This window comes from Cryptomeria japonica, unplaced genomic scaffold (assembly GCF_030272615.1).
Source record: "Cryptomeria japonica unplaced genomic scaffold, Sugi_1.0 HiC_scaffold_81, whole genome shotgun sequence".
Classification (NCBI taxonomy): Eukaryota; Viridiplantae; Streptophyta; class Pinopsida; order Cupressales; family Cupressaceae; genus Cryptomeria; species Cryptomeria japonica.
The window spans coordinates 12,741-37,403 of NW_026728903.1; the positions used below are offsets into that span (position 1 = coordinate 12,741).

At 36.7% G+C, this 24,663-nt stretch overlaps 1 protein-coding gene across 1 annotated transcript; it reads left to right on the forward strand.

The window, feature by feature from the left end:
- The first annotated feature begins 3,418 nt into the window (after positions 1–3,418).
- On the forward strand, positions 3,419–4,927 carry LOC131864267 (agmatine hydroxycinnamoyltransferase 1-like). The gene is made up of 2 exons (XM_059215196.1): positions 3,419–3,890; positions 4,013–4,927. The coding sequence occupies exons 1-2, from the start codon at positions 3,501–3,503 to the stop codon at positions 4,877–4,879; spliced, it is 1,257 nt and encodes a 418-aa protein (XP_059071179.1). The 5' UTR covers positions 3,419–3,500; the 3' UTR covers positions 4,880–4,927.
- Positions 4,928–24,663: the final 19,736 nt, after the last annotated feature.

Sequence of the window (24,663 nt, forward strand, 5' to 3'; positions counted from 1 at the left end):
TGGATGGAAGGATCCAAGTGTTGGGTAGCTTGGGTCCCAAGGAGGCAAGGAGACATAATATGAATCTGATTCACATTGTAGGTTACTTTCCTACATTATAATACTCCTTTGTAATTAAACAGTTGATACTCTATGTAGTTTGTTGGGACTGGTAACATATATGATAAGTTGGTAGCACAATCATGTATGCCCCCTTTTTTGCTGCTAGTTGTAACACCTCCATATGAGATACCATTATGGATATGATCATATATATTTAATAGCAAAATAATAATAATATTAATTTTCTTATTAATTAATCTCTATACTATGTATTTGTAAATTAATGATTAAAAAAATTTAAAAACTTATAAAATATTTAGTTATAAGATCAGTATCATAAAAATAAATCATTAAGATATGATCTTTGGAAACTTCATGTGAATTAATTGAAATAATCAATGCACTATTGAGCCTTCTATTTTCTAATTAAATAAATAAATATAATATAATAATTAGCACCATTTGTACGCCTATTTTTTTTCATTGTTGCTGAAAAAGGTACATAGTAAAGTTATTGATTAGTTCAAAAAAGCAAGACTGATAGAAAGTTTTTTGGCTCCCACATCATGCTAATCAAGCTACCCACCGGCAGGTGTCAAGAACTACTCAACATTTGACAAGAAAAAGAGAATTCATATTTTTGGCACCAAAGACAGTTTTCAGCGAAGTGGCTGTCATATTTCTTTATGGATTTTCTACTGTCTTGAATGGTGTATATTTCATTATTGGCTAACTAAGCTCAAGCCATGCATATTGTTTGATTGTTTCCTTATATAACAATTTGTAATATTGTCCCTTATGATGTTTGTTATTGACTAAAAGATAGTGGTGTTGAAATCTTAGATGGATTACTTTTCATAATAATTTTGTTCATAATGATTTGATCTAATCATTTAGAAATCTGAAAAAAAAATAAAAAAATTTACATTTGATTATTTCAATATATTATTCATTCTTCATAGGTACTATCTATTTTAGATTAATTTTTTTATTTGAGAGATTTTTTGATAAGTTTTTAATTATGTTTAGATGTTTAAGTTATTTTTTGAAATAATTTAAAAAGTTAGTATATTGTAAAATTAATAAAAAATTAAAATGCTCTATATAAATCAATGTGTCAATTGATAAAGTTGTTTGTTTATGGTATTAAGATTGTATAATTGAAACTCAAACATGTTATTTTGATTAGTTAATATGTCAATAGAACTTAAATGCTTATAGAAATTAGAAAATATATTCTTCTTTGTTCTAGTGTGTTCCTTAATGTGTGTAATCTATGGCTAAAGGTGATTTAAAAATATGTTTGAAATACTTAAATTAGAATTAATAGTTTGTCTTATTGAACCCATTAAATACATGTAGATTTGACTATAGACCATGTTTGTAAGTTTTAAGAATGTGAGTATATATTGTGTAGAACTAATTTGTTTGCAACCAAGGTTTTCAAATTTTGAGAATGTTCCAAAGTAAGTTTTGATACCAATTGGGGGTTCAATTTGAATTCTAGCCATGATTACGAATATTAGGAATGTAGGAAGAGTTGAAGTGTATCAAAAAGAGCAACTATTACTATATGATCTCCATTTACCAATTTTAACAAACTAGAGCATAGTGTATGGTACCAATTTAATTGTATTCCATGTTTGAAAACTTGAGAATGTGACAAAATTTGTATGATATTGATGATGGGTTATATATTGACCATGTTCTATGTTAGCAAACCTTTAATATGTCAAATGAGTTAAAATATTCTTTGTATGCATTGCATTTTACTTTGATCATCAATTACAAACTTTAAGCATATCGAGTGAACTGTCATGTGCCAAATATGACTTACATTTTGACTTGGATCCATGTTTACAAATATTAAGAGTGTTGGGATAGTTCTAGTCTAAACATGAATTACCTTTTTTAAAGTGTTACCCATGATTTTTGTGGAGTACGGGAAATAGTAGATATATAAGATATTTAATATTTAATTTATTTATTAGTTAATTATAAATCTATTTCATCAAAAAAAATATAGTATGATTATCTATTATTATCTATATTAAAATTTATATAATATTAAATTCTAAATATATTGATTATAGAATTGCAGATTTATTATGTCGAGAGGCATCAACAATTACATCAAAATGTCTATAAACCAAAATCCATTTTTTAAACAATTTTATATGCAAATGACGGGTAAATGCATGAAATATGTTGTGTTCTAGTTGTTATTTTATTACTCCAAATAAAATAGAACCCTCGCCAATTGTCTTCAGTGCAAGACTTTAATGGAGTTGTATTCTTGGTGTTTAATATTTTAGAAGAACATTTATTTTACAATGATTCTCTTCTATTATAAATATCTTGCGACATATTTTACATATATTTTTTGAATATAGGTATACTAGTATTCTATATTCAATTATATATTTATTTTTGAAAAGAGAGGATGGGAGAAGGGAGATATATATATTAAAAATGACAAAGTATGGAAGAGAGATAGAATGAAAGAGATAGATGTGAGAGAGAGTAGGGGAGGTGATAGAGAAAGGTAAAAGGAACATTGAGAAGGGGAGAGATAGAGGTTAAGAGATCAAGAACAATGGGATACAAAATTAAGTGTGTGGCTTATGTCATCCATGTGTAGATAGGATACAAGAATCTACATCTTATTTTAGTATTCATTTTATTTTTCATATATCTAGATGTTGAAGAAAGTATTAGATATGTATAAAACTTAAACAATATAAGTATTCTCAAATTCGTTCTTTATGAAAATTGACTTGAAAAGTTAATTTTAATAAGCTAATGCAATATGCACTTTGTTTCTTACCATACTTATTTCTTTATAATCTTTTTATTTTATTTCTTTATAATCTTTTTATTTTAATCCAGTAAAACATGGTATTTTAAATCATTTCTGTCTCAAAATCTACATCGTTATTACTATTATATATATAAATTTTATAGAGAGTAAATTATTACATATGAATTACCATAGATTCTAATACAACCAGACGCGGAAATGTCACATGGTAATGTCAGTCTTTGGAATGCTAACTTCTCTGCAAATAATTTAAGTTGAAGCTCACCCAATGCGAAAAAAACACATGGGAATGCCAGGTATTGGAATGCTAACTTATTTGGAAATAATTGTTCAGCGAGAAAATCTGTTAAAAAACCGCAAAAATTGCAGAATTGAAAGACGAGAATAGCAGGCATTGGAACGCTAACAGAGAATACCCAGGGGATAGCGTGGTAGCAGAGCCATTGGAGGCTTCAACGGTCTGTTGATAAGGCATAGCTATCTTATCAGACACGTCGATCTTTCTTTAATATTTACAGATGCGATTACCCAATTATATAAAGAGGTTGCTATCCCTTAAGAAATCCTTCATTGTGAAAGAACAATACAAGACATTGTATTTGCATTATAGAGAAAGAGAGAAGAGGGAGAGAGAAGAATGAAAGTGTTGAGAGGCGAAGGTGTGTTGATCAAACCCTGTGCGGGTAAAGATCAGCGTGAGCTTGTTGAGCTAAACAATTTTGATTTGATTGCACACCCAATGTACGTGAAGCTCGTGTATGTTTTCCAAGCTCCTACCCCGAGCTCAGAGGTGTTGAAGGAAGGACTGGCCAAAGTTCTGGCGGAGTTCAGAGAATGGGCAGGGAGATACACGAAAGAAACACCGAGTGGGTGCCTTGGCATCAATCTGAATGACGAGGGTGTGCTTGTCATAGAAGCCGAAGCAGATGGAACAATAGTAAATGCAATGCCCTTCGATCCCTCTTCATTCCTCCTTGAGTTGGTGCCACCCACATCCACCGTGGTCAATGAGCTTTTACTCCTGCAGGTATGATAACCCACTATATTATCTATGTAAGGAGAAGGATTTACTCATGCGGGTATTGTAAAACTTGTTTTAATTTTTCCTTAAAACTAACAAGATTGTGATAAATATGTTTGTTGATGTAGTTTACTCGATTTACTTGTGGAGGGTTGGTGATAGGCCTAGCTCGTCATCATCATGTTGCAGACGGAAAAGCAGCTACTTTTTTCATGAACTCGTGGGCAAAAATTGTTGGAGGAGAGTGTATTCTACCTCCACTACATGACCGATCTCTATTAAAAGCAAGAGATCCTCCCCAGCCATGTTTTGAGCATTATGAATCTAATACTGTAAACCATGAGCACTCTCCAATACTGTCCACTCTAACCACAAAAAAGTTTCATTTTGATGCAATGTTTTTACAGAAACTCAAGTCGAAGGTAAATGGATCTGATCCATCAAAAAAACCCTATACTACTTTTGAAATCCTTGTTGCCCATATGTGGAAATGTATTACAAAAGCTCGAGGCCTTGATGGGGATGTAAAAACAAAAGCTAGCATTCCCGTGGGTGGAAGAAGAAGGTTGAATCCTCCGTTGCCTGAAGAATACTTTGGTAATGTTGTCTATGAATCATTTGCTCAATCTATTGCATCAGAGATCATAAATGGGTCTTTAGAATTTATTTCAGAGTTGATACATAAGTCAGTTACCAAGGTTGATGATAATTTTATACATTCAGCGATTGATTTTTTTGAGATGAGGAAATCAATGTTAGGGCCACGGAGCCTTAATGATAGAACTGATGTATTCCCAGTAAGTTGGATGAAATTTCCTATGCATCATTTTCATTTTGGAGTGGGTGGCCCAGTGTATGTAGGTCCTTCATTAGTGCTGATGGAAGGCCTTTTAATTTTGTATGATTCCTGCGGTAAAGAGGGAGGCGTAGAAGTCATGGTTTGCTTGTCAAAAGCAGATATGAATGTACTTGAACAGAATTGGTTTCAAGTTTGATTCTATTTGTCTTCTAAATAATATATAATAAGATTATTTGAATGTTCAGGAGGTCATGTTTAATTGGTTAAAGGAGGTCATGTTTAATTGGTTAAAGTATTGACTTTTCAATATGGAGATTCAAGTTCAATTTTCAATAGGATATCTAATATGGAATTGTAAGTTGATTTTTGCTTTTTCATAGCTGATTTCTAATATTTGCAAATGATAAGATTTATTTTTTTATTAATTAATCTTTACACTATGTATGTGTAAGTTAATGATTAGTCAACCAACACTTTTAAATGATTGTTAAAATGTTAAAAGATTGAATAAGGCAATTTTGAATAGCAAGTTGAAAAACTTATCCACAAAATCTCCAAAAATGTTAGTAATAAAATTTGTGCAATTTTGAATTTAATTTATAAGACAAATCAATTACTTTTGAATATTTTTAATAATATTTAGAAAAAAACACATTTTCCAAATAAGTATTATTTCAAATTTTAATAAGACAACTCATATGTAATTGATTGAGATATATTTTTGAAAAATAAATAAATAAACAATGAATATTGTTTTGATATATTTAAAAAATACATAATTTGTAGATTTGAAATACAAGAATGCCTATTGGACATCATGGTACGATAGCCATTAGAGATATAAACATTACAAAATAGTCTTTTAAGAAAAAAATTAAATTCTGAACTTTTAAAAATAGAATCAAGATCGGTCATGTCTTTGTTGATGCTACAACTCTTGCCAGGAAAAATGAGTCCCAAGGATAATGATGTCTTGGAAGTAGAAGATGATGCTTGAAACGTTTAACTTCCTACTTCTTTGAGGTACTTCTATAGGTCTCTCGTCATGTTTTATATATCTCAATTTGTGTAGGCTGGTTCTTTTTCAGGTTTTGTATGTGGTTTTATGTTCAACGTTTGGCTCCTCTCAGGGTTACTCAATGGTTGAGCATGGCTCCCACTTCTTATCTGCATTCATAAATCTTCGGCCCATTGTGCTATGTTTTCTTCTGTTCAATTGTTGAGCTTTTCTCCCGTCATCCAAGGCTTGTTATACACTTATAGTTTCATGTTCGAGGTTGAGCTAGTCTCCCCTACTAGGCTAATTATGATTTTTTTGTGTGATACGAAGATAAAATTAGTAGACTTGTAGTGAAGAATATATAATTATATCTTTTAATAACTATGGAGAGGAAGAGGGCGCACCTATAATGCAACAGTGTGGAAAGGAAGAAGAAGCCTCAGGTATGGGCAGACGCTTTAGACTGAATATTTTCTTGAGAATAGGTTTCCACTACCAAAGAAACAACGTCATGTGTCAGAATGGGCATTTAAAATATACATTGGGTGGACACGTGCTTTCCCTCTTCCTCCTTCCTAACCCTACAAAGGAAATAATAACTTTTTGAGAGCTCGTAGGACCATCTTGAATTTTGACACTTTCATCAAGGTCTCAAAGCTCATGGGATTTCCTTGGATTTTGACATTCTAATCAAGGTTTTAATGTAGGAAAAGACATGGTGTCTTTGAGAAAAAACAAGGGTTTCAAATAAAGTTGGCCCATCTTTCCTATTGAAGAGATTCTCTAATATGGGATTTCCAAATCAAAACAAATTTTAGGGGTTTTTTCATCACTTTCATTCTCATGTTTTTCCCAAAAGCTTAGTCGAAATTGCATGGGCAAGTCACCACTCCAATCGAAGAAATGCTTTTTATTGGTTCACTAGAAAAGGTTGCAAAAATAGAGTTTCTTCAAGGCAAATGAATGTTTCGACTAGGGAAATACCCCTCTCAACCATTTTTGGATGCCAAATCCTAGATACTTATTCCTACAATTTCTTTGATCAATCCTCCTCTAGAATTTACAAGTAAAGACCTTTAAAAAAATACCCTTTTCGTACATTTTGGGGAAGGACCACATCTCTTTAGCCCTTCTAGAATGTATTTTTGGAGAATGGTATGCATCTTGTTTCTTTCATCTTTTCTCAACTGATTTCTTTGTAGTAGTCTTTAATTCATATGAAGCTAAAATGAAATTCTTAGCAATTCATATCTCTAGATAACAACAAATTATTGTTAGTTCAACCATAGAAACCCTTATCCACTTTTGCATTGGCACACCACCATTTCTTCTTGGTTTTCCTTACTTGGCATCCCACTGGAATTTTCAGATCCGCGAAATACTTTGGGCACAAATTCCTTGGAACTTTTGTTCACATGAGTCATTATTGTTAGTCACCAAAGCCTCAACACCAGTAGAAACTATTGTGTTGAGGCTTATTGAGGCCATTATGAAACTAAAATACTCCTATAGCTAATGTAGTATGACACAAAGTTGATGGAAAACCACATAGTAAGAAAGGAAGACACAAAACCCGTGTAGATCATAAAACATCGGCCATTCCATTTTTTAGGTCAATAAAATTAAAATTCATGAAGCCCTAGTGACTCTGGAGGTCTCGGACTCCTATCTCCTCAACAACAGAGTATTGCCCTTTGTGCCAAGTTGATTATTCATGCCATTTTTTGGCAATGAAGCCTAGAAGATTATCATCAAACATTGTATTTCTGCCAATTTTCCTATTGACTGGTCAACTTGGAAGGGGTATTAATTTTTAAACCCTTTTGGTTATAAATCATGTTGTTCACATCAAGGTTGTTGGGAAAGTTGTGTTGTACACCTTGCATAATAATTTTTTATTGATGTATTATTTTATTATTGTGTGAGGTGGATATGGAATTATATTGTAATATTATATTTTATTGTTGCACCTAGGAGCACCTAGATGGATGTGCAACATGTAGAGATTCCCTTGGAATATTCTTGTAACCACTTGATGAGTTGTATTGACACATTTATATTATTATATTTTATTTATTTAATACTGGGGAATGTAATTGTGATGAAGTACCCAATATTAAATGTGGTTGAAGGGTAGGTAGGAAAAATATTATATTTTATTGTCACATGGTTTTGGGCACTTGGTGGTTTTGTGGGAGCTTGTGTTTATAAAAGCACCACAAGGATAGTTGTTTGGGTTGGTCAATTAGCCAGGTTACCATTTGTGGATGTTGGAAGCATGGAATGGGATGTGTGGATTCATGCTTGTTATGGCTGGGTTTTCAAAAGCTTTCCATAGTTGTACTGTAATGGATGCATTGCTGATAATACATGATGGATCATGCTTTTGGAGGCTGAGTTTTTCCCTCAAGAGAGTTTTCCCAGGATGTATCTTGTGTCATATTTTCATCGGTGTGTTATCTATTCTTTGCATGTGGATTCTATGTGTTGATTTAATTAAGATCTCAATTGGGTTATGTGGAAATTGTCATAAAGTTGGTTGCAAGTTTCCTTTCAAGTGGTATCAGAGCTATTTGGTTTTATGGTGTTATAACCATAGATGTCGAATCCATGAATGTATGTAAGAATGAAAGACAAGACAAGATATGAGGGTTTGTTGTAGGTTGTGGGTTGTAGATTTGAGGGCATTTGTTGCAGATCTAGTGATAAAAAATTGTTTCAAAATGGGTTTCCATTGATTTGCATTTTGGGTTTTTGGGGGTGAATTTTCAAATTTGACCCCATGGGACAAAACGAACCTCGTGGATGTGATTAGGGAGGCTAGGAGACAAATTTTTATATATCTCGACCCATTTTGATGACAGTGATTTGAGTTTGAAATTTTTTTTTATCATGCAGATAAAAAAACAATAAAAAAATATTTTATCTGCATGATAAAACTCGATAAAATATTATTTGCCATGTTTGTTTATATGCCAGTGGGATTTGTGGGGTGGGCCCAACCAGTGTGCTCCATTCAAAAAATGATTTTTATTAAAAATTTTGAAAATATATTTGTTGGCATATTGATAGATTTTAAAAATGATTTTTGTGGCATATTGGCAAAATATTTTTGGAATCCATGCTTGCATTTATAACCTAATTGGTTGTTTTTCTTCAGTGGAGCATAACTTTGGCATATGGTGTCAATTTTTTGACTTGTTATAGTCATTGAAAAGGTGATTCAGTTTACTTCATCGTGGTATGATTGTTTTATAAAGATTTTGTTTTTTGAGCAATGAAATGTCAGCTGGAAGTCAGAGTTACCTTGATGGATTTGAGAGGTCATAACCTGACCATATAGATTTGGATTTTGGACTTCGAATAGTCGACATAAAGCTCTTTGAAAGCACTACACTTTGGTTCAGGTTTGGAGAAGATTTGACATGATTTATATGCTAATATTTTGACTTAATCTATTTATGGTTATTTTTAACTATGGTGACATTATGAGTTTATGGCATGCTACATATTGGAGATTTGGATTTTATGTCATTGTACACTCAATGGTGTATATTCATTCCTCGCATGTTGATATGGTTATCAGTTTGGATTGAGTATGTATGTTACATTATTGGGTCTACAAGTTGTGGAGTGTTGTAGGTCGTCTTTATTTACAAGATTGCACCTATGACTTGGATATGGGTTGTCTTTTCCCATAGATCTTTCATTGTTTATGCATATTCAGATTTGGTGGCTTATCTTAGTCAATGGTTCACTGATTTGTTGTCATCTTTAAGAGGAGAGATGTTGTTACCAGGTACAATCATGATGGAGGACCTACATGGTTGACTATGTGATATTGACAAGTTGGACTCATTGAGTTAGATTCTTGTTTTGTGGATGTGATCATGATGCCATGGTTGTTCCTTGTGTTTAGGGGCTTTGGCATGACATGGTTGGATTTGTAGGTGCTTTCATTGATTTTGATTTGATATGGATTCCAGATTGATATAGTAGTGTATCCTCTTATTTGAGGATCATGGTTAATTTGACTTTTGGGAGCTCATGATGTTGACATTGAGTTCTTTGAGTATTAGATGGCTTTGGTTGATTCTCATGGTAGAGGATGGTTTTACCATATTGTCATGGATAGATTGTATACACTTTCATTGGGATATTTTGATAGTGATGATGAGGTGGTGTAGGATTTGATCATGATTATTTATTGGTAGTTTTGTATCTTCTTGAGATGGAGTTCATGGTTTACTTGATATTATTGACATTTTTGTTGTATGTGTGTAGGATTGAATGATCTTCATTTAGGAGATGGTTATCATGATACCATGTGTGACTCGGTATCATGATTTAGTGGGAGTTGTTGAAAATGAAGTTTATTGACCATTGGATGGTGGATGATCTTCTTAGTGTGCAGATGTTTGGAGGATGCCTTAGATCATGTTTTTGCAGAAGGGTCTTTCACATTTGTGGGTACACTTGTAGGAGATGGTGATCTTCATGATACTCGAGGATATTTACATCTTGAGGGCTCAAGGAGTCCTTGGTTGAGGTGTGGTTTATGCTTTCATTTGACATGTTATCCTTGCTTGATAGGATGGCTGATATTTTGTCATGGTACACTCTTGATATTCATTTAGAGTTTTGGAATGATATGGTTATTTGATATGTTCATATGGAGCATGTTATCACTTTGGAGGAGATGGTTAGATCATGTTGTCATGTATTGTTCTTGATTTTGTGATTGGAGATTTGACATTGATCTTGGTAGATCTCTTTGTATTGGGTACATGATCATTTTCTTGATTACTTTATGGTGGTGCTATGTTGTATTTGGAGTTTGGCATGGATTGATCAGTTAAAGGTACTCAAGGACACTTGGAGACATAGGTGATGTTGATATTCTCTTATGATTAGAGATATTTGTTCGAATGGTTGATGCTTTCAGTAGGAAGACCAAGGAGCATTCACCTGGTATGGACTTGAGAGGAGATTGTTCTTACATGAGTCATTATGACTTGGATATCTTGGATGAGCGTTCTCATTCCCCGCTCTTGGTCTAGTTGGAAGTTTACTAATTGAGAGGTATTCCCCATTGTTTTCTTTGAGGTGCATTATGTTTATGCTTATATTTCATAGATATGGATCTTGAGCTATGGAGATGTTTAGTTCTGGAGGGTTCATTTGAGAGTTGTATGACATTGGTTATCTCCTTGTGCATTTGAGTTATTATTATGATGGTGGTAGTCATTAACATTAGTTTGGGAGATGGTTTATTGGGTGTATTCCCTAGGCTTGGGAATGGATATTTAGTTTGATCTTCTTGGTTATGAGAGACTTACATCCATGTTGATTACATGTTATACATGTTTGTTTGGTCCAAGGGACTGAATGGGTTTTTGGGTGTTCGGTGATCGTATGGATTTGTGTTACACTTTAGGCTAACAATGCCTATTCTGGCTGAACCGATTTGGCCCCATTCGGCAGCCACGTTGCGCTCTCGTGGCAAGGGGTTTCTAGCCAGAAAACCCTTTCCCTATAAGGGTGCCGAAATCCACCCAAGCTGCTCATTTTGCATTGAGTGGCTTGGAGTTAAGTAGGAAGGCGCAAAAAGTCTCAGAGATCCGATCGGAACGGTTTCGGCATTAAGTACCTTTTTTTTTTTTTAAATGTATTTATTTTAACATATTAATTTATATTGTTTTTAATAGAAAATTAGTTTTTTTTAAGTTTTTAAAAAATATATATTTTTTTGTATATATTCTATCATATTAGTTTAGAACATTAGAAAATAAATACACACATACATATGTAAATACATACACAAACATATACATAGATACATACATACAAACCTACATATATACGTACACATACATACATACACCTATATACACCTACATACAAAGCTACATACAAACATACACAAACATACATACCTACCTACATAAATGTACATACATAGATATAAAATAATTATATCTACACCTTAGGACATACACATACATAAAAATACATACACATACATACCTATGTCTACATACATACACAAACACATACATGTACATACACATACATAAATACATATGTGCATACATACATAAATACACATAAAATAATTATATATGCCTTAGGACATAAATACAACTCAGGTTATGCTATGAGGGGTCGTGTGTGGTCCTGAGGGGTCACACACATGTGTGACCCCTCAGGACCACACACGACCCCTCATAGCATGTCCTGAGGTGTATGCATGTATGTATGTGTATGTATACATCCTAAGGAGTATATAATTATTTTATATGACCCCTTAGGACCTATTATGATTACATAAGACCAAATGGTTTTGCAAGGGGTCATTTGTGGTCCTAAGGGGTCACACATGTGTTCTAACACATGCACGTATGTAGTCCTAGGGGGTCATGCATGTGTTAGAACACATGTGTTACCCCTTAGGACCACTTAAGGCCCCTTGCGACACATGTGCACCCCTTAGGACCTATAAGGACCACAAAAGACCAAATTTTGTCGCAAGGGGTCATATATGGTCTTAAGGGGTCACGCATGTGTTAGAACACATGTGTGACCTCTTAGGACCACTTAAGGCCCCTTGTGACACATGTGCACCCCTTAAGACCTATTAGGACCACAAAAGACCAAATGTTGTCGCAAGGGGTCATATGTGGTCCTAAGGGGTCACACATGTGTTCTAACACATGTGTGACACCTTAGGACCATTTAAGGCCCCTTGCGACACATGTGTACCCCTTAGGACCTACTAGGACCACATAGGACCAAATGATGTCACAAGGGGTCACATGTGGTCCTAAGGGGTCACTCATGTGTTCTAACACATGCATGACCCTTAGGACCACATAAGGCCCCTTGTGACACATGTGCACCCCTTAGGACCTACTAGGACCACATAGGACCAAATGGTGTCACAAGGGGTCATATGTGGTCCTAAGGGGTCATGCATTTAAGGCCCCTTGCAACACATGTGTAGGTATCCCTTAGGACCTACTAGGACCAAATGGTGTCGCAAGGGGACATATGTGGTCCTAAGGGGTCACACATATGTTCTAACACATGTGTGATCCCTTAGGACCACTTAAGGCCCCTTGCGACACATGTGCACCCCTTAGGACCTATTAGGACCACAAAAGACCAAATATTGTCCCAAGGGGTCATATGTTGTCCTAAGAGGTCACACATGTGTTCTAACACATGTGTGACCCCTTAGGACCACTTAAGGCCTCTTGCAACACATGTGCACCCCTTAGGACCTATCAGGACCACAAAAGACCAAATGTTGTCGCAAGGGGTCATATGTGGTCCTAAGGGGTCACACATGTGTTTTGACACATGCATGACCCCTTAGGACCACTTAAGGCCCCTTGCGACACATGTGCACCCCTTAGAACCTATTAGGATCACATAGGACCAAATGGTGTCGGAAGGGGTCATATGTGGTCCTAAGGGGTCATGCATGTGTTCTAACACATGCGTGACCCCTTAGGACAACTTAAGGCCCCTTGCGACACATGTGCACCCCTTAGGACCACTTAAGGCCCCTTGAGACACATGCAAACAAGCTCATCAACTACCCTAAAGAGAGAAATTGGAGAAAAGAAGAGGAAATTGTTAAAGGGTGATAAATACATAGAGAATATGCAATACAAACAAACAATGTTCGGAGTGTGTGATGTGGTCTCTAATTTATGTCTAGAGTGACTAACTGGTTTTGGAGTTGGACTAGGAAACCTATTGGGCCACGCTTGGAGGAAATAATTGTGTTCGTACAAGAGCTACCTTTTTTCTATTATGAGAATGATTATTTTGCACCAAAGGATATTTGGAAGACAATTTTCAAAAATTTCTATGGTGTGGAACTAGAGTTGGTGGACTCGAACTACACTTTTTAGTGTCTTAGAAGACCAAGAGGCTATGTACACAATCTCTCAGTAGAAGGGAGATTTTGAAAGCATAATTTTCTGGTCTTCTAGAAGTTGAAAAGTACTTCGACAAGTCTACCAACTCTGGTTCCACACCATAATTAGTTTTGGATATTGTCTTCCAAATATCCTTTTGTGCAAAAGCATCAATCTCATAATAGAAAAAAGGTGGCCGTTGCATGAACACATTGATTTCCTCCAAGCGTGGCCCAATAGGTTTCCCCGTCCAACTCCAAAACCAGTTAGTCCCTTCGGACATAAATTAGAGACCACATCACACACTCCAAACATTGTTTGTTTGTATTGCATACTCTCTATGTATTTATCACCCTTTAACAATTTCCACTTCTTTTCTCTAATTGCTCTCTTCTGGGGAGCTGATGAGATTATTTCCACATCATTCAAGATAATGCTGTGTAGCAGAAAAAGTGACACTAAGCAAACATGCCCTAATCTCACTTTCAACCACACACTTGTGGAATACGAAAGAGCCTAGAGGTATCACACAATTGGCTACTTCTTCTTGTGAAAGAGAGAGCCACGGGCTACCTATTAGGATTTCTATTCCTTTGTTGTAATTGAAAGATAAAATGATGCAAGTTCAATTCCTAACCCCAAAATGCAAGTATGAACTAATGACAAGATTGCAGAATTGAACTTAAACAATGGAAAGCTGTAAACACAAGGACAAGACAAGAATGTAAATGCGTACCTGGAGTTAAAATCTGACTGAAAATGTTCGGGACGGGGGCGCGGGTGCCACTGTCCTGATTCTGCCCCTAAAACTGCTCCAAAAACTGCTGTTTTGCAAAGTTGTCAAAAATGCTGAAAAATGCTGTCAGAAGGACCAGGGCGCCCAACGCCCCTGTCCTGGTAGGACCAAGGCGCCCCACGCCCCTGTCCTGGTCTTTTTCTCTGAGATTTGGTGTGGAGTGCTATCTTGACCTTCTTTTCCCGGATCTGTCACCTGCGGTGTCGTCCGAGTCCCGAAACCTGCACTTCTATCTGAAAAGGGTATGGGTGGCTATATAGGGTTTTGCCTTAGTCAAACCCCCGCTTCGGTGATTTCCACCTCCACGAATAGCCAAGTTGTATTGTAAAATGTTTTGTGTGTGCAGACCTAGTGTGTGTGCAAGGTCCCTAAATGCAAGAAAGCAAACTAGAGCAACCTAGAAAGTAAACCCTAATTGCTTGTAAATGATAATGTAAATGCTATAAATCAAGATGCAAAGTGATCTAAAGCATGAATAAAGGATATATTGAAGCTTATGCAAAGACATGAAAACAACATGAAATCATACCCAACCCTTAAGGGAGGAGTACAAGCCAATCTTTAGTCGGTAATCTCCTATTGTTCTTCAATGTCTCCCAAGCCCTAAATGAATGAAATTGATGAATGCTTGATGGATGGATGTTGAATGTTATTGAAGTCTTCAAAGATCTGCTCTTTCGCTGCCTAGAAGGTCCTCGAAAGCCCAAAAATTCTGATCCTTTCAAATGAAGAAAGAGAGCTCTTATATATGAAACCCTAGGTCTTAATTTCAACTTTTGGCGGACCTAGAGATTGAATATCCCGCCAATTTATTGGGGTTAAGCTTTATTTTATGATTGGATTGCGCTCCTAAAATTTCGGGAAAAATGTCCGGGACCATGTGCACTCCGGGCGCCATGGTCCTCTCCGGGCGCCATGGTCCCGACAACTTTTCACCAAATTTTCAGGGCCGTCGGATATGATGATTTTAGAGAGAATCCCAAAGTTATAGGTGATTTTGAGATGTTTTGACCCCCAAAACCAAGCCCCCAAGTTCAAAATAGGACCTAATTAGGGTTTTTGATTAAATGATGTATAGGAGGAATAAAATGAAAAGGGCACACTTTAATGAAAGGGCCCAACTTTATGATGTGGGAGATGATAAAATAGAACCCTAGACCTAATTAATTTAATTAATTAAGTGCTAAAGGGGAAATGCAATGCAAAATGCAAAATGCGCCAAGGCGGGTGCTAAACTAGGTGTGAAATTGTACCACCCTAGCAAGTGCGTACAATTTACGACGCTACATTTAGCCCCCACTTTAGCGTTCATATGAACACTACGTGCATATGCAAGCTAAAGTACAGAAAAGTTAACATTATTTGAAAAAGGATATATCCATAAGTCTGTCGAACGAAGCCCCCAGCGGTATCTGCAGTACACAGTTAGAAACTGCACCCTACAAAACACGCGTTAGATCACAAAATCACCTAATGCTTACTAAGGAAGGTGATGAAAATTCGAGGGTAGCTATATGCCCCCCCCTGTTTTGGCTTGCTAATTTTAGTGAGTTGAAATAGGGTATCATGTTTACCACTTCGAATTGTTAAAGAATATTGATGACAAATGCTCACAAGAGGATTCGATATGAGATCAAAAACTAATGGAGAATCATTTGGTAAGAAAGAGGACCAAATCTCAATTCTAACACAACAAAGAGTGTGAGGATTTGAGAGTTTTCTAACACAAGATGAAGGATGTAAATGGAAACAAAATGCCAAGAGAAGAAAAGAAAGGAAAAAAAAGCATGAATACACACATTGGTGATCCATGAGAAGAATAGTGAGAGAGAAAACATGGACTTCTCGCCCCTAGATCTTGTCTAGGTGATCCATGGGAAAGAGGACATGGAAAAGTAGCCCCTAGAGTCTGTCTAGGTGATCCATGTAAGGGAGGAGAGTGAGAAAGTCTAGCCTTATGCTGCTAGTTCCACTCAACCTCGTGCATGTGTGTGTAAGTGAGGTTAGAAGCACCTCATAGGAGTCTATGCCCAAGTATGCTACAACCTGTATATGTATAGTACAAAAGCATGACATCTCGCTCTAAGAGTCTGTGCTCTGGTTCCGACAATGACCCATTGCTCAAAAAGTGTAATGTTTATGTCATAAGCAAAGTATAACAAGGATACCTACCTTCATCACAAAAGAAGATACCCCAAAAATGCAACAATGTCATAGATCCAAGCAAGAGAGTTTTGCACTCTTTAAGCAAGGATAAGATAGTTGAAAAGGGATATCTTGTAGTATGTGTAAAGGAGATCCTTAGAGGAGAAGAGATCTTTGTACAAAAGACACCTATCCCCGAGAGGAATTGTCTTAGACAAATATAACATCTTCTAGAATAAGACAAAGAAGAGAATAAGAATGCAATACTTCCTTCTTTTGCGAGGTGAAAGTGATTCTTAATGAAGGATGACGCTCTTTTTAACCCAATTGGGAGAGTGAATTCATTATGGATGTATTTTACCAAGTGCAAAAGAGGTTGTAGTCAAGGACTTACACCTCTTGTAAGAGAGAATCCTTGAACAAACAACAACAACTGCATATAAGGAATAACATCAAGTAATAAAGTTCACACCATCTACGAAATAGGAAAAAGTGGATCCTTAGATAAAAATAAGGAAAGATCATTGCCTCCCAAGGATAAGGATAATGAGAAGGACTTACACAATCTTCTAGGGAGAGATTTGGACATAAGCAAAAGAAGAGATGTATGAAATCATTCTTGTCCCCATAGGAACAAGAAAATTAGGCTATTATGTTGCTTCAAAAAATATGATTGCACTTGAAATTGAACCATCATGAATGACAATGAGCCCCCAGTAAATGAGCTACCAATGTCACATAATGATGAGCAACATAATAGCCATTAATGTTATTTAAAGACATGATAGACTAAATGAGGTATTTGAATATGACATGTTAAATGCTCAACTATAAGTGAGATCAAGAACATGTATAAAATGATAAAGATTGAAGAAGAAAAGTCACATGAAATCTTAGAAGAGGGATGAGTGTAATTTATTAGAGCCTTATCCCTAGAGGAAAGGACTTTATGATGAATAGGAGATAAAGATTCATAAGTGGATTTAGAAATTTGAGGGGATTCATAAAGAGATTTGTTCATTGCCAAGATTTCCTTATGAGGGGAATGAGAGTTGATAGAAGTAGAAGATGATTTAGTTGAAGTGAGATCATCATCACTACTAAATATAGCATTCACATTGAGAGATGGTCTTTTAGATGCTTTGGTATGTTTGTAGGGATTATAGCCGAGTCCAAAGGCATAATTATGAAAATTAGTCTCTAGAGGAACTTTTATCCCTTGTTCGTGAGCGCCACAACCATTTCCATGATACCCATGCTTAGCAAAAATGCAAAAACCACGACCATAACGATCAGCCATTTCAGAAAGAGAAGGCGGTTTTTCATAAGACAAAGAATCAAACTCTTCAGAATTAGAAGTGTGAGGAGAAGAAGTTTGAGAAGCGGCCACAAAATTATTGCTCATAGGTTCAGGTAAGATTGATTGATTTTTAGTTTCTTACTTCTTTTTAACTTTAAACTCTCTAGCCTATACTCACCTACAAAGGTGGGATTAAAGTCAAGAGATCCGCAATCGTCATCTGCGAGAACCTTCTCAGGATCAAAAGCCTTTTTATGCGTATATTCAAGTCGAGAAGGATCTTCTTCAGGAGCTTCAGACTCATCCAAAGAATTTTGATTATCAGAGGGTAAGGATTCATCCATAGGTATCTTGTTCAAAGAGTCATTACTAGAAGAGGAAGGCTTAGATGTTTGCAAACAAGCTTGAAAATTAGTATCACCTATCAAGGTATATGTCTTATTGTTATAAATGAATTTAACTTGTCTATGCAATGTAGAGGGGACAGCTTGCATACCGTGAATCCAAGGTCTCCCTAATAACAAGTTGTATGTTAGATTTCCCGACATAACATGGATAGGAGTAGGCAAAGTAACAAGTCCCACTGTGATGGGTAAGGTGATAATACCTAATGAAGACTTAGCCACATTATCAAAGCCTCGAATGGGACGAGAGTCAGGCTCAATAAGGGATGTATCCACATTCATCTTATGCAATAGATTAATGCTACACACATTAAGGCCAGAGCCATTATCTACTAATGTTCGTCTTATAGCAATGTCATTTATGATAACCACAATCATCAAGGGATCATATTGATGTTGAATTTCACTAGTAGGCAACTCATCTTGAGTAAACACAATTTGAGCTTTAGGATTCATCATAGAGTTAACCAAAGACACTATATTACTAGATGTATTAGGTGGAGGAACATTCAAATATTTCAAGGCATCTTGTAACCTTCCATGATGAGCGGAAGAAGTTTGGATCAAATCCCAAAGGGATATCTTAGCAGGGGTAGTTTTAAGTTGTTCTATGAGATCATAGTCCTTACTAAGCATTTGTGAAATACGAGGAGCTTGAGGAAGAATAGGTTGGGAAGGAGGAAGCGAAGTGGGGATAACTGGAGGAGGATTAGGTTGCGTATTGTTTCTTGTGTTATAGGTATGGGCAATCGCATGATAACTCTCTCTAGTCAATTGCTTAGCATACTCATAAGGGCTCTTAGAGGAATAACCTCCTTGCACAGTAATAGTAGGTTTCTTAGGAGTGCAAAAAGAATCATTAGCATAACCACCTTGAACCACTAAGATAGGCTTATTTAAAGGTTGAGAATTTTGAGAAGGACAAGCACCTTGGACAGTGAAGAGAGGTTTGTTAGGTGTTTCATTCACATGTATCAAATTGATTGAGGATGGTTTAGAGGAATGAGCAAAAGTGTTGGAAGAATTATTGATAGTCTTCTCTTGCACTAAAATCTTATCACGGATCAAATCAATTTTAGGAGAGAGACAAGGGATAGGCATTGATGTTCTAGTAGGAAGAGTAATACTAGGAAAGGTCATATCATCCTTTATCATCACAGGATCTACATGGGGAATAAACTCTCTAGGAGAAGGATCAACACTACTCTCTAAAGTCTCACTTTTGAGAGAGATCTTTGAAAGAAATGTTAACCATCTTGCTTTGAACTAGGGTATCTGTAAAGCGGGAAATCGTGATCGAACCCTAGTTGCTCTCCCCTCTTCCAACTCCGAGGAGAGAGAAGGGAGAGTCACTCTAGGGTTGATGGTTTTCACTTAGGAGGGACTTTACATTCAAAAGAGGGGTTGAAACCCACAAGATCCAATCCCACACAATGCAAGATTGGATGCTAAATGTGTTTCAAGGGTTAAGAAAGCAAGGCTACCCTCTTTTGTAAAGAATGTTGATAGAAGAATTAAGCTAGGAATGCATAGAAAGTGATAAAGATTCGCTTATAAACTGAGATAGGGATATAATATGAAGCTGTGGACCTGGAATTAGTAGTAAAATGTCGATACGGCACTGTCCTGCAAATTTGAGCAAAATTTGACGGGACGATGGCGCCCGGCGTGCACACGGTCCTCCAAAAAATCCGCGAAACGAAGGGGGATCTGTTCGTCTCTGCACAAGGATTCCAGATCTTCAATTTCAGCTGCGTACCTGCAACCTACACATAGAAAAGCGAAGACGATTGGGTGGTTAGGGATTAGGGGTTTGCCCTTAGGTCAAACCCCGGTTTGCCCTTAGGTCAAACCCCAGTTTTGGAATTAACCAAGAAATGAGAAATGCTGTAAATGTAATGTAAAACAAGTACTAATACCTTGTTGTAAGGATGTTTGTATCCTTATGTGCGAAGGTATAGATGTTGTTGTTTGTTGTATGTTGTATGTTGTAGCATGTAATGTGTTGTAAGTGATCTCCTCTTCAATGGTTGAATCCTTGTCTTGAATGCAACACTTAGCCTTGAATGGAGACTTGAAATGATCAATTACTTGAAGGAATGCTTGAATGCTTGAATGCTTGAGTATAGTTTCCACGCTTTTTCCATCATATCGAATGAAAGAGGAAAATGTAGTTTATATACTTGTCAATTAGGGTTGATAGACTGATTTTCCCGACCTTAGGCCAACCAGGAAAGATAATTTTCCAATTTGCAAACAAAAAGACCCGAGACCCCATAGGAGACCGAGCCCAAAATAGGCCCAGGGACCGGGGCGCTGGGCACCATGGTCCTGGGGGACTAGGGCGCTGGGCGTCCTGGTCCTGAAGGACTAGGGCGCTGGGTGCTCTGGTCCCACCTCCCGGGACAGCAGGGTGCAAAGGAGGTTCAGGCCAGGGTGCAAGAAAATGTAGTTTTTGGTGTCATAATCAGGTTTCGGGGTCTCCATTCAGGTTCAGTGTTGCATCACCATCGTGAAGACCCAAATGCGATCGAAATTGCAAGTGTCGCAATTTTAGGATGCTACATTTAGCCCCCACTTTAGCGGGAGTATAAGCGTAGGCTCATACTTCCGGTAAAGTACAAGGAAACAACATTGAAAAACTTTCACCACGTCAAGGAGGCAAGATACACCAAGCCCCCAGTGGACTAAGGATCTTACGACTTCGATTGACAAGGTAAAAGGGAAGATCATGAGGGAGAACCATGACTGTCAGTAGCAAGGTTCCCTCACTATGAGTCATGCAAGAAAGATATCAAAAATTTTCAAGGCAAAGCTAAATTTGTCAAGAAATTTTCAAGTATCTTGAAAAGATATGAATGAGATGTATGCCCCCGTACGTTAAAGCGATCGCACACACCTCACCGGGGGTGATTTCTTAAAGGTATTGATACATATAAGAAAATGAAAAAGGGAAAGGAGCACGTTATCACAAGGATTTAGCCCCCAAGTGGGAGATAAGCCCAAGGATAATAGACACAAAACACAAAGCACGAGGTGACTTCGCTTTCCTCAGGGTCAGTATGCTGTATGATAATTCATGTATATCATATGTATGTATGCATAATTGTTCTTCATTCCCCAATCAAGGAAGGTCACCTAGAAGAAGGGAACACATGTGTCTTTTGAGTCAACATGAGAGAGACCGAGAGATCTCAATGCTTTGCATCATCCTCAAGTAGACAACACTAAGGACAAAAAATAGAAGAATGAGAATAACACATAGAAGAAGTAACGAAAGAAAGAGAGGAGGAGAGAATCTGCTATGCTAATGAAACTAGTCTAGCACGTCATCTACCCCCCGATCTTGCTGATCAATGTTTCGGGAAGGTAGGGAACACGCTAGAGGAGGAACATCCAACACAGTAGATGGAGCTATCACAAGATCCAAACAAGGGCTATGTTCATGTTCCGAGCCACGTTGTTCTTGTCTATGAGCTAGGATAAGTGCTTTAGAAAATTCGTTAGATAAAAGGTTATCAATATCAACAAGTTCATATTCACTATCAGAATGAATAGGAGAAGTAGCATTTTCATCATGAATAACATTTTCATCTATATCATCATCAAGATTTATAAAAATAGGATCTTTGACTCGCACAAGATCAAGACCATCATGCATCTTATGTTTAGGAGATTTCGGCTCAATCGTCGGCTGAGGAGAAAATGGAATAATGCTTGTTGAAGGTGTTTTTGGGGATTGCGAAGTTTGAGCTCTAAGACAATGCTTTCGCCGGCGTTCACGTGCAGAACGATTTCATCTAGTCTTAGTAGGAAGTTGAGAAGATTGAGGAGGAGGAATGTTCTCATCCTTATCACTTGGGTGTTTAGGTTGTGGTCTCTTAGGCTGGACAATAGGAGAAGAAGAAGGTCTCTTCTCTTTATAAAAGGAAGGAGGAGGAACTGCTCCATATAAAGGAGGAATTTTTGGTTTAGGAAGGAGACCAAGTCCATCATGACGAGGAGGAATAGGTCTACTTTTAGGAATTTTATTAGATATAGGCATAGTCACATCCATAGGAATGGGTTGGGAATATTCTTGAGGAAAGACATTAGTTTTATCTTTCAAAGGAAGAACTTCCTTCTCAAGAATGATAGGAATGTCAAGTTTGGGTGTTCTAGGTTCACTTGGAGATAGGATCATATCTATTTTCCACTTTTGATAAGATTTGAAAAGATGATCACTTCGCGGAGGAAGAGATTGGAATTGTTTAGGCCAAAAATAATCAATAGGGACACTAGAAGTTCTTTCAGCTGCTTTAAAGAGACTATGATTGACAGTAACAACTTCACCATTATGGGGAAATTTCAAACACTTGTGGATAGGAGAAGCAATAGCTTTCATGGAAGATAGCCAAGGATAGCCAAGCTTCACACGAAATTGTTCGGAAGATGGAATAATATTAAAGTTCACATCAAGGGATTTGTTATGAACTTCAATAGGTAATGTAATAGAACCAATTGCAGGAGAAGAAAATGCATCAAATAGTTTCACAATCACATCTTTTTTGTCATAGATCACTTGATTCAATTGCAAAGTAAAAAGAAATTCTTTAGTAATGACATTAACCATGCAAGAAGGATCAATAAGCACTCCACGGCAAGGTGTATTTTTGACTTTTGCAACTATATATAAAGGACCATCAGGTGCCCTGATAGTTTCACTGGAATCAAATGTGATGGAAGGTTCTTTAGGGATTTTCTATTGCTCTACAAAGTTAATCACATTCGGAGTCATGGACACAAGATCATCAGGTGAGACAGAGGAATCAGTAGTATCAATTGCATTAGAGGTATGAGAAGGTAATGGATCAGTGAAAATCTGAAGATTTTGGTTAGGGGGAGCTACAGATGTATTGCCTTTATCATTCACACCAGAAACAGAGATAGTATTATTATCAATCAAATCTTGAATTTTCCCCTTTAAAGCAAAACATTTTTCAGTATCATGCCCAAGTTGACGATGAAATTGACAAAAAAATTTGTTATCAAAATAAGGTGAAGTAATCTTTGCAGGATCAATTTGCCTTATAGGAGGAAGAGTAAGCACATTTTGTTCCAATAACTTATTCATAATACTATGCAATGATTCATTCAAAGGAGTAAACTTTCTTTCTCTCTTGAAAAACTTAGAAATAGGAGACACACCTGATGCTGCATTCACATTGTTGTTGATGATGTTTTCATTGAATTTAATGGACTCTCTGTTCGGTTTAAACTTCCCAAATGGTTGTTGACTACTATCACCCTTATCACTCGGAGTCATAGGATGTGATTGTTCCATTTGACTCACAGTCAGTTGATAATTGTGAAGAGTTGCGCACAACTGTTGGAAAGAAGTAAACTCAGAAAACAGGAGTTTTTCTCTAATGTCTTTTTGTAAATTAGAAATAAAGATTCTTTGAATATCATTGTCAGGCACTGGGAAAGAAATTTGAGCATACAAAATGCTTATATCTACCAATGAAATCAGTCACTTTTTCTTTAACACCTTGTTTACAATGCATTAAATCAATCAAAGTAACTTTAGGACTTATATTGTTTTGAAATTGTTGAATGAAAGCATTTGCAAGTTGTTCAAAAGAAGTAATAGAATAGGACGGCAACGAGCAATACCATTGTAGGGCTTTGTCTCTTAATGTTCTAGTAAACAATTTTGCAAGCAACCTTTGGTCATAAGCAAAATCAGTACATATTGTTTGAAAGGTCTTAACATGTGTTAAAGGATCACCCTTACCATTATAAAGCTCCAAATGTGGAATTTCAACATGTTTAGGGGGAATAGCTCGAACAATGTCAAGAGAAAGTGGACTCGCAACATCAAATGTGGGCACACTAAATTTAGATTGATTCATAGAGGCAATTTGTTGTTGTAAAGAAGAGATAGTTTGTGCAAGATTATTAATGGTCGCTTCAGTCAAAGAGTTCATATTAGACATGTTAGATTGTGATAGAGGTGTTATGTTATTGAAAGAAGGTAGAGAGTAAGGTGGTAGGACACTATGATAGTTAGTCATAGGAGATGATTGGACAGGAGGAACACTACTGTAGCGTCCTAAAATTGTGACACTTGCAATTTCGACTGCATTTCGGTCTTCACGATGGCGATGCAACACGCAACCTGAATGGAGACCCTGAAACTTGCTCACGACACTGAAAACTGCATTTTTCAAGCACCCTGGCCTGAACCTCCTTGCACCCTGTTGTCCCAGGAGGTGGGACCAGAGCGCCCAGTGCCCTGGTCCCTCAGGACCAGGGCGCCCAGCGCCCTGGTCCCTGGGTCCTATTTTGGGCCCGGTCTCCTAAGGGGCTCGGGTCTTTTTGTTTGCAATTTGGAAATTAAATTTCCCTGGTCGGCCTAAGGTCAG

Coding starts and splice junctions, on each gene's coding strand:
- LOC131864267 (XM_059215196.1), top strand. CDS start 3,501: ATGAAAGTGTTGAGAGGCGAAGGTGTGTTGATCAAACCCTGTGCGGGT. Junction 3,891..4,012: donor ATGAGCTTTTACTCCTGCAG/GTATGATAACCC, acceptor TTGTTGATGTAG/TTTACTCGATTTACTTGTGG.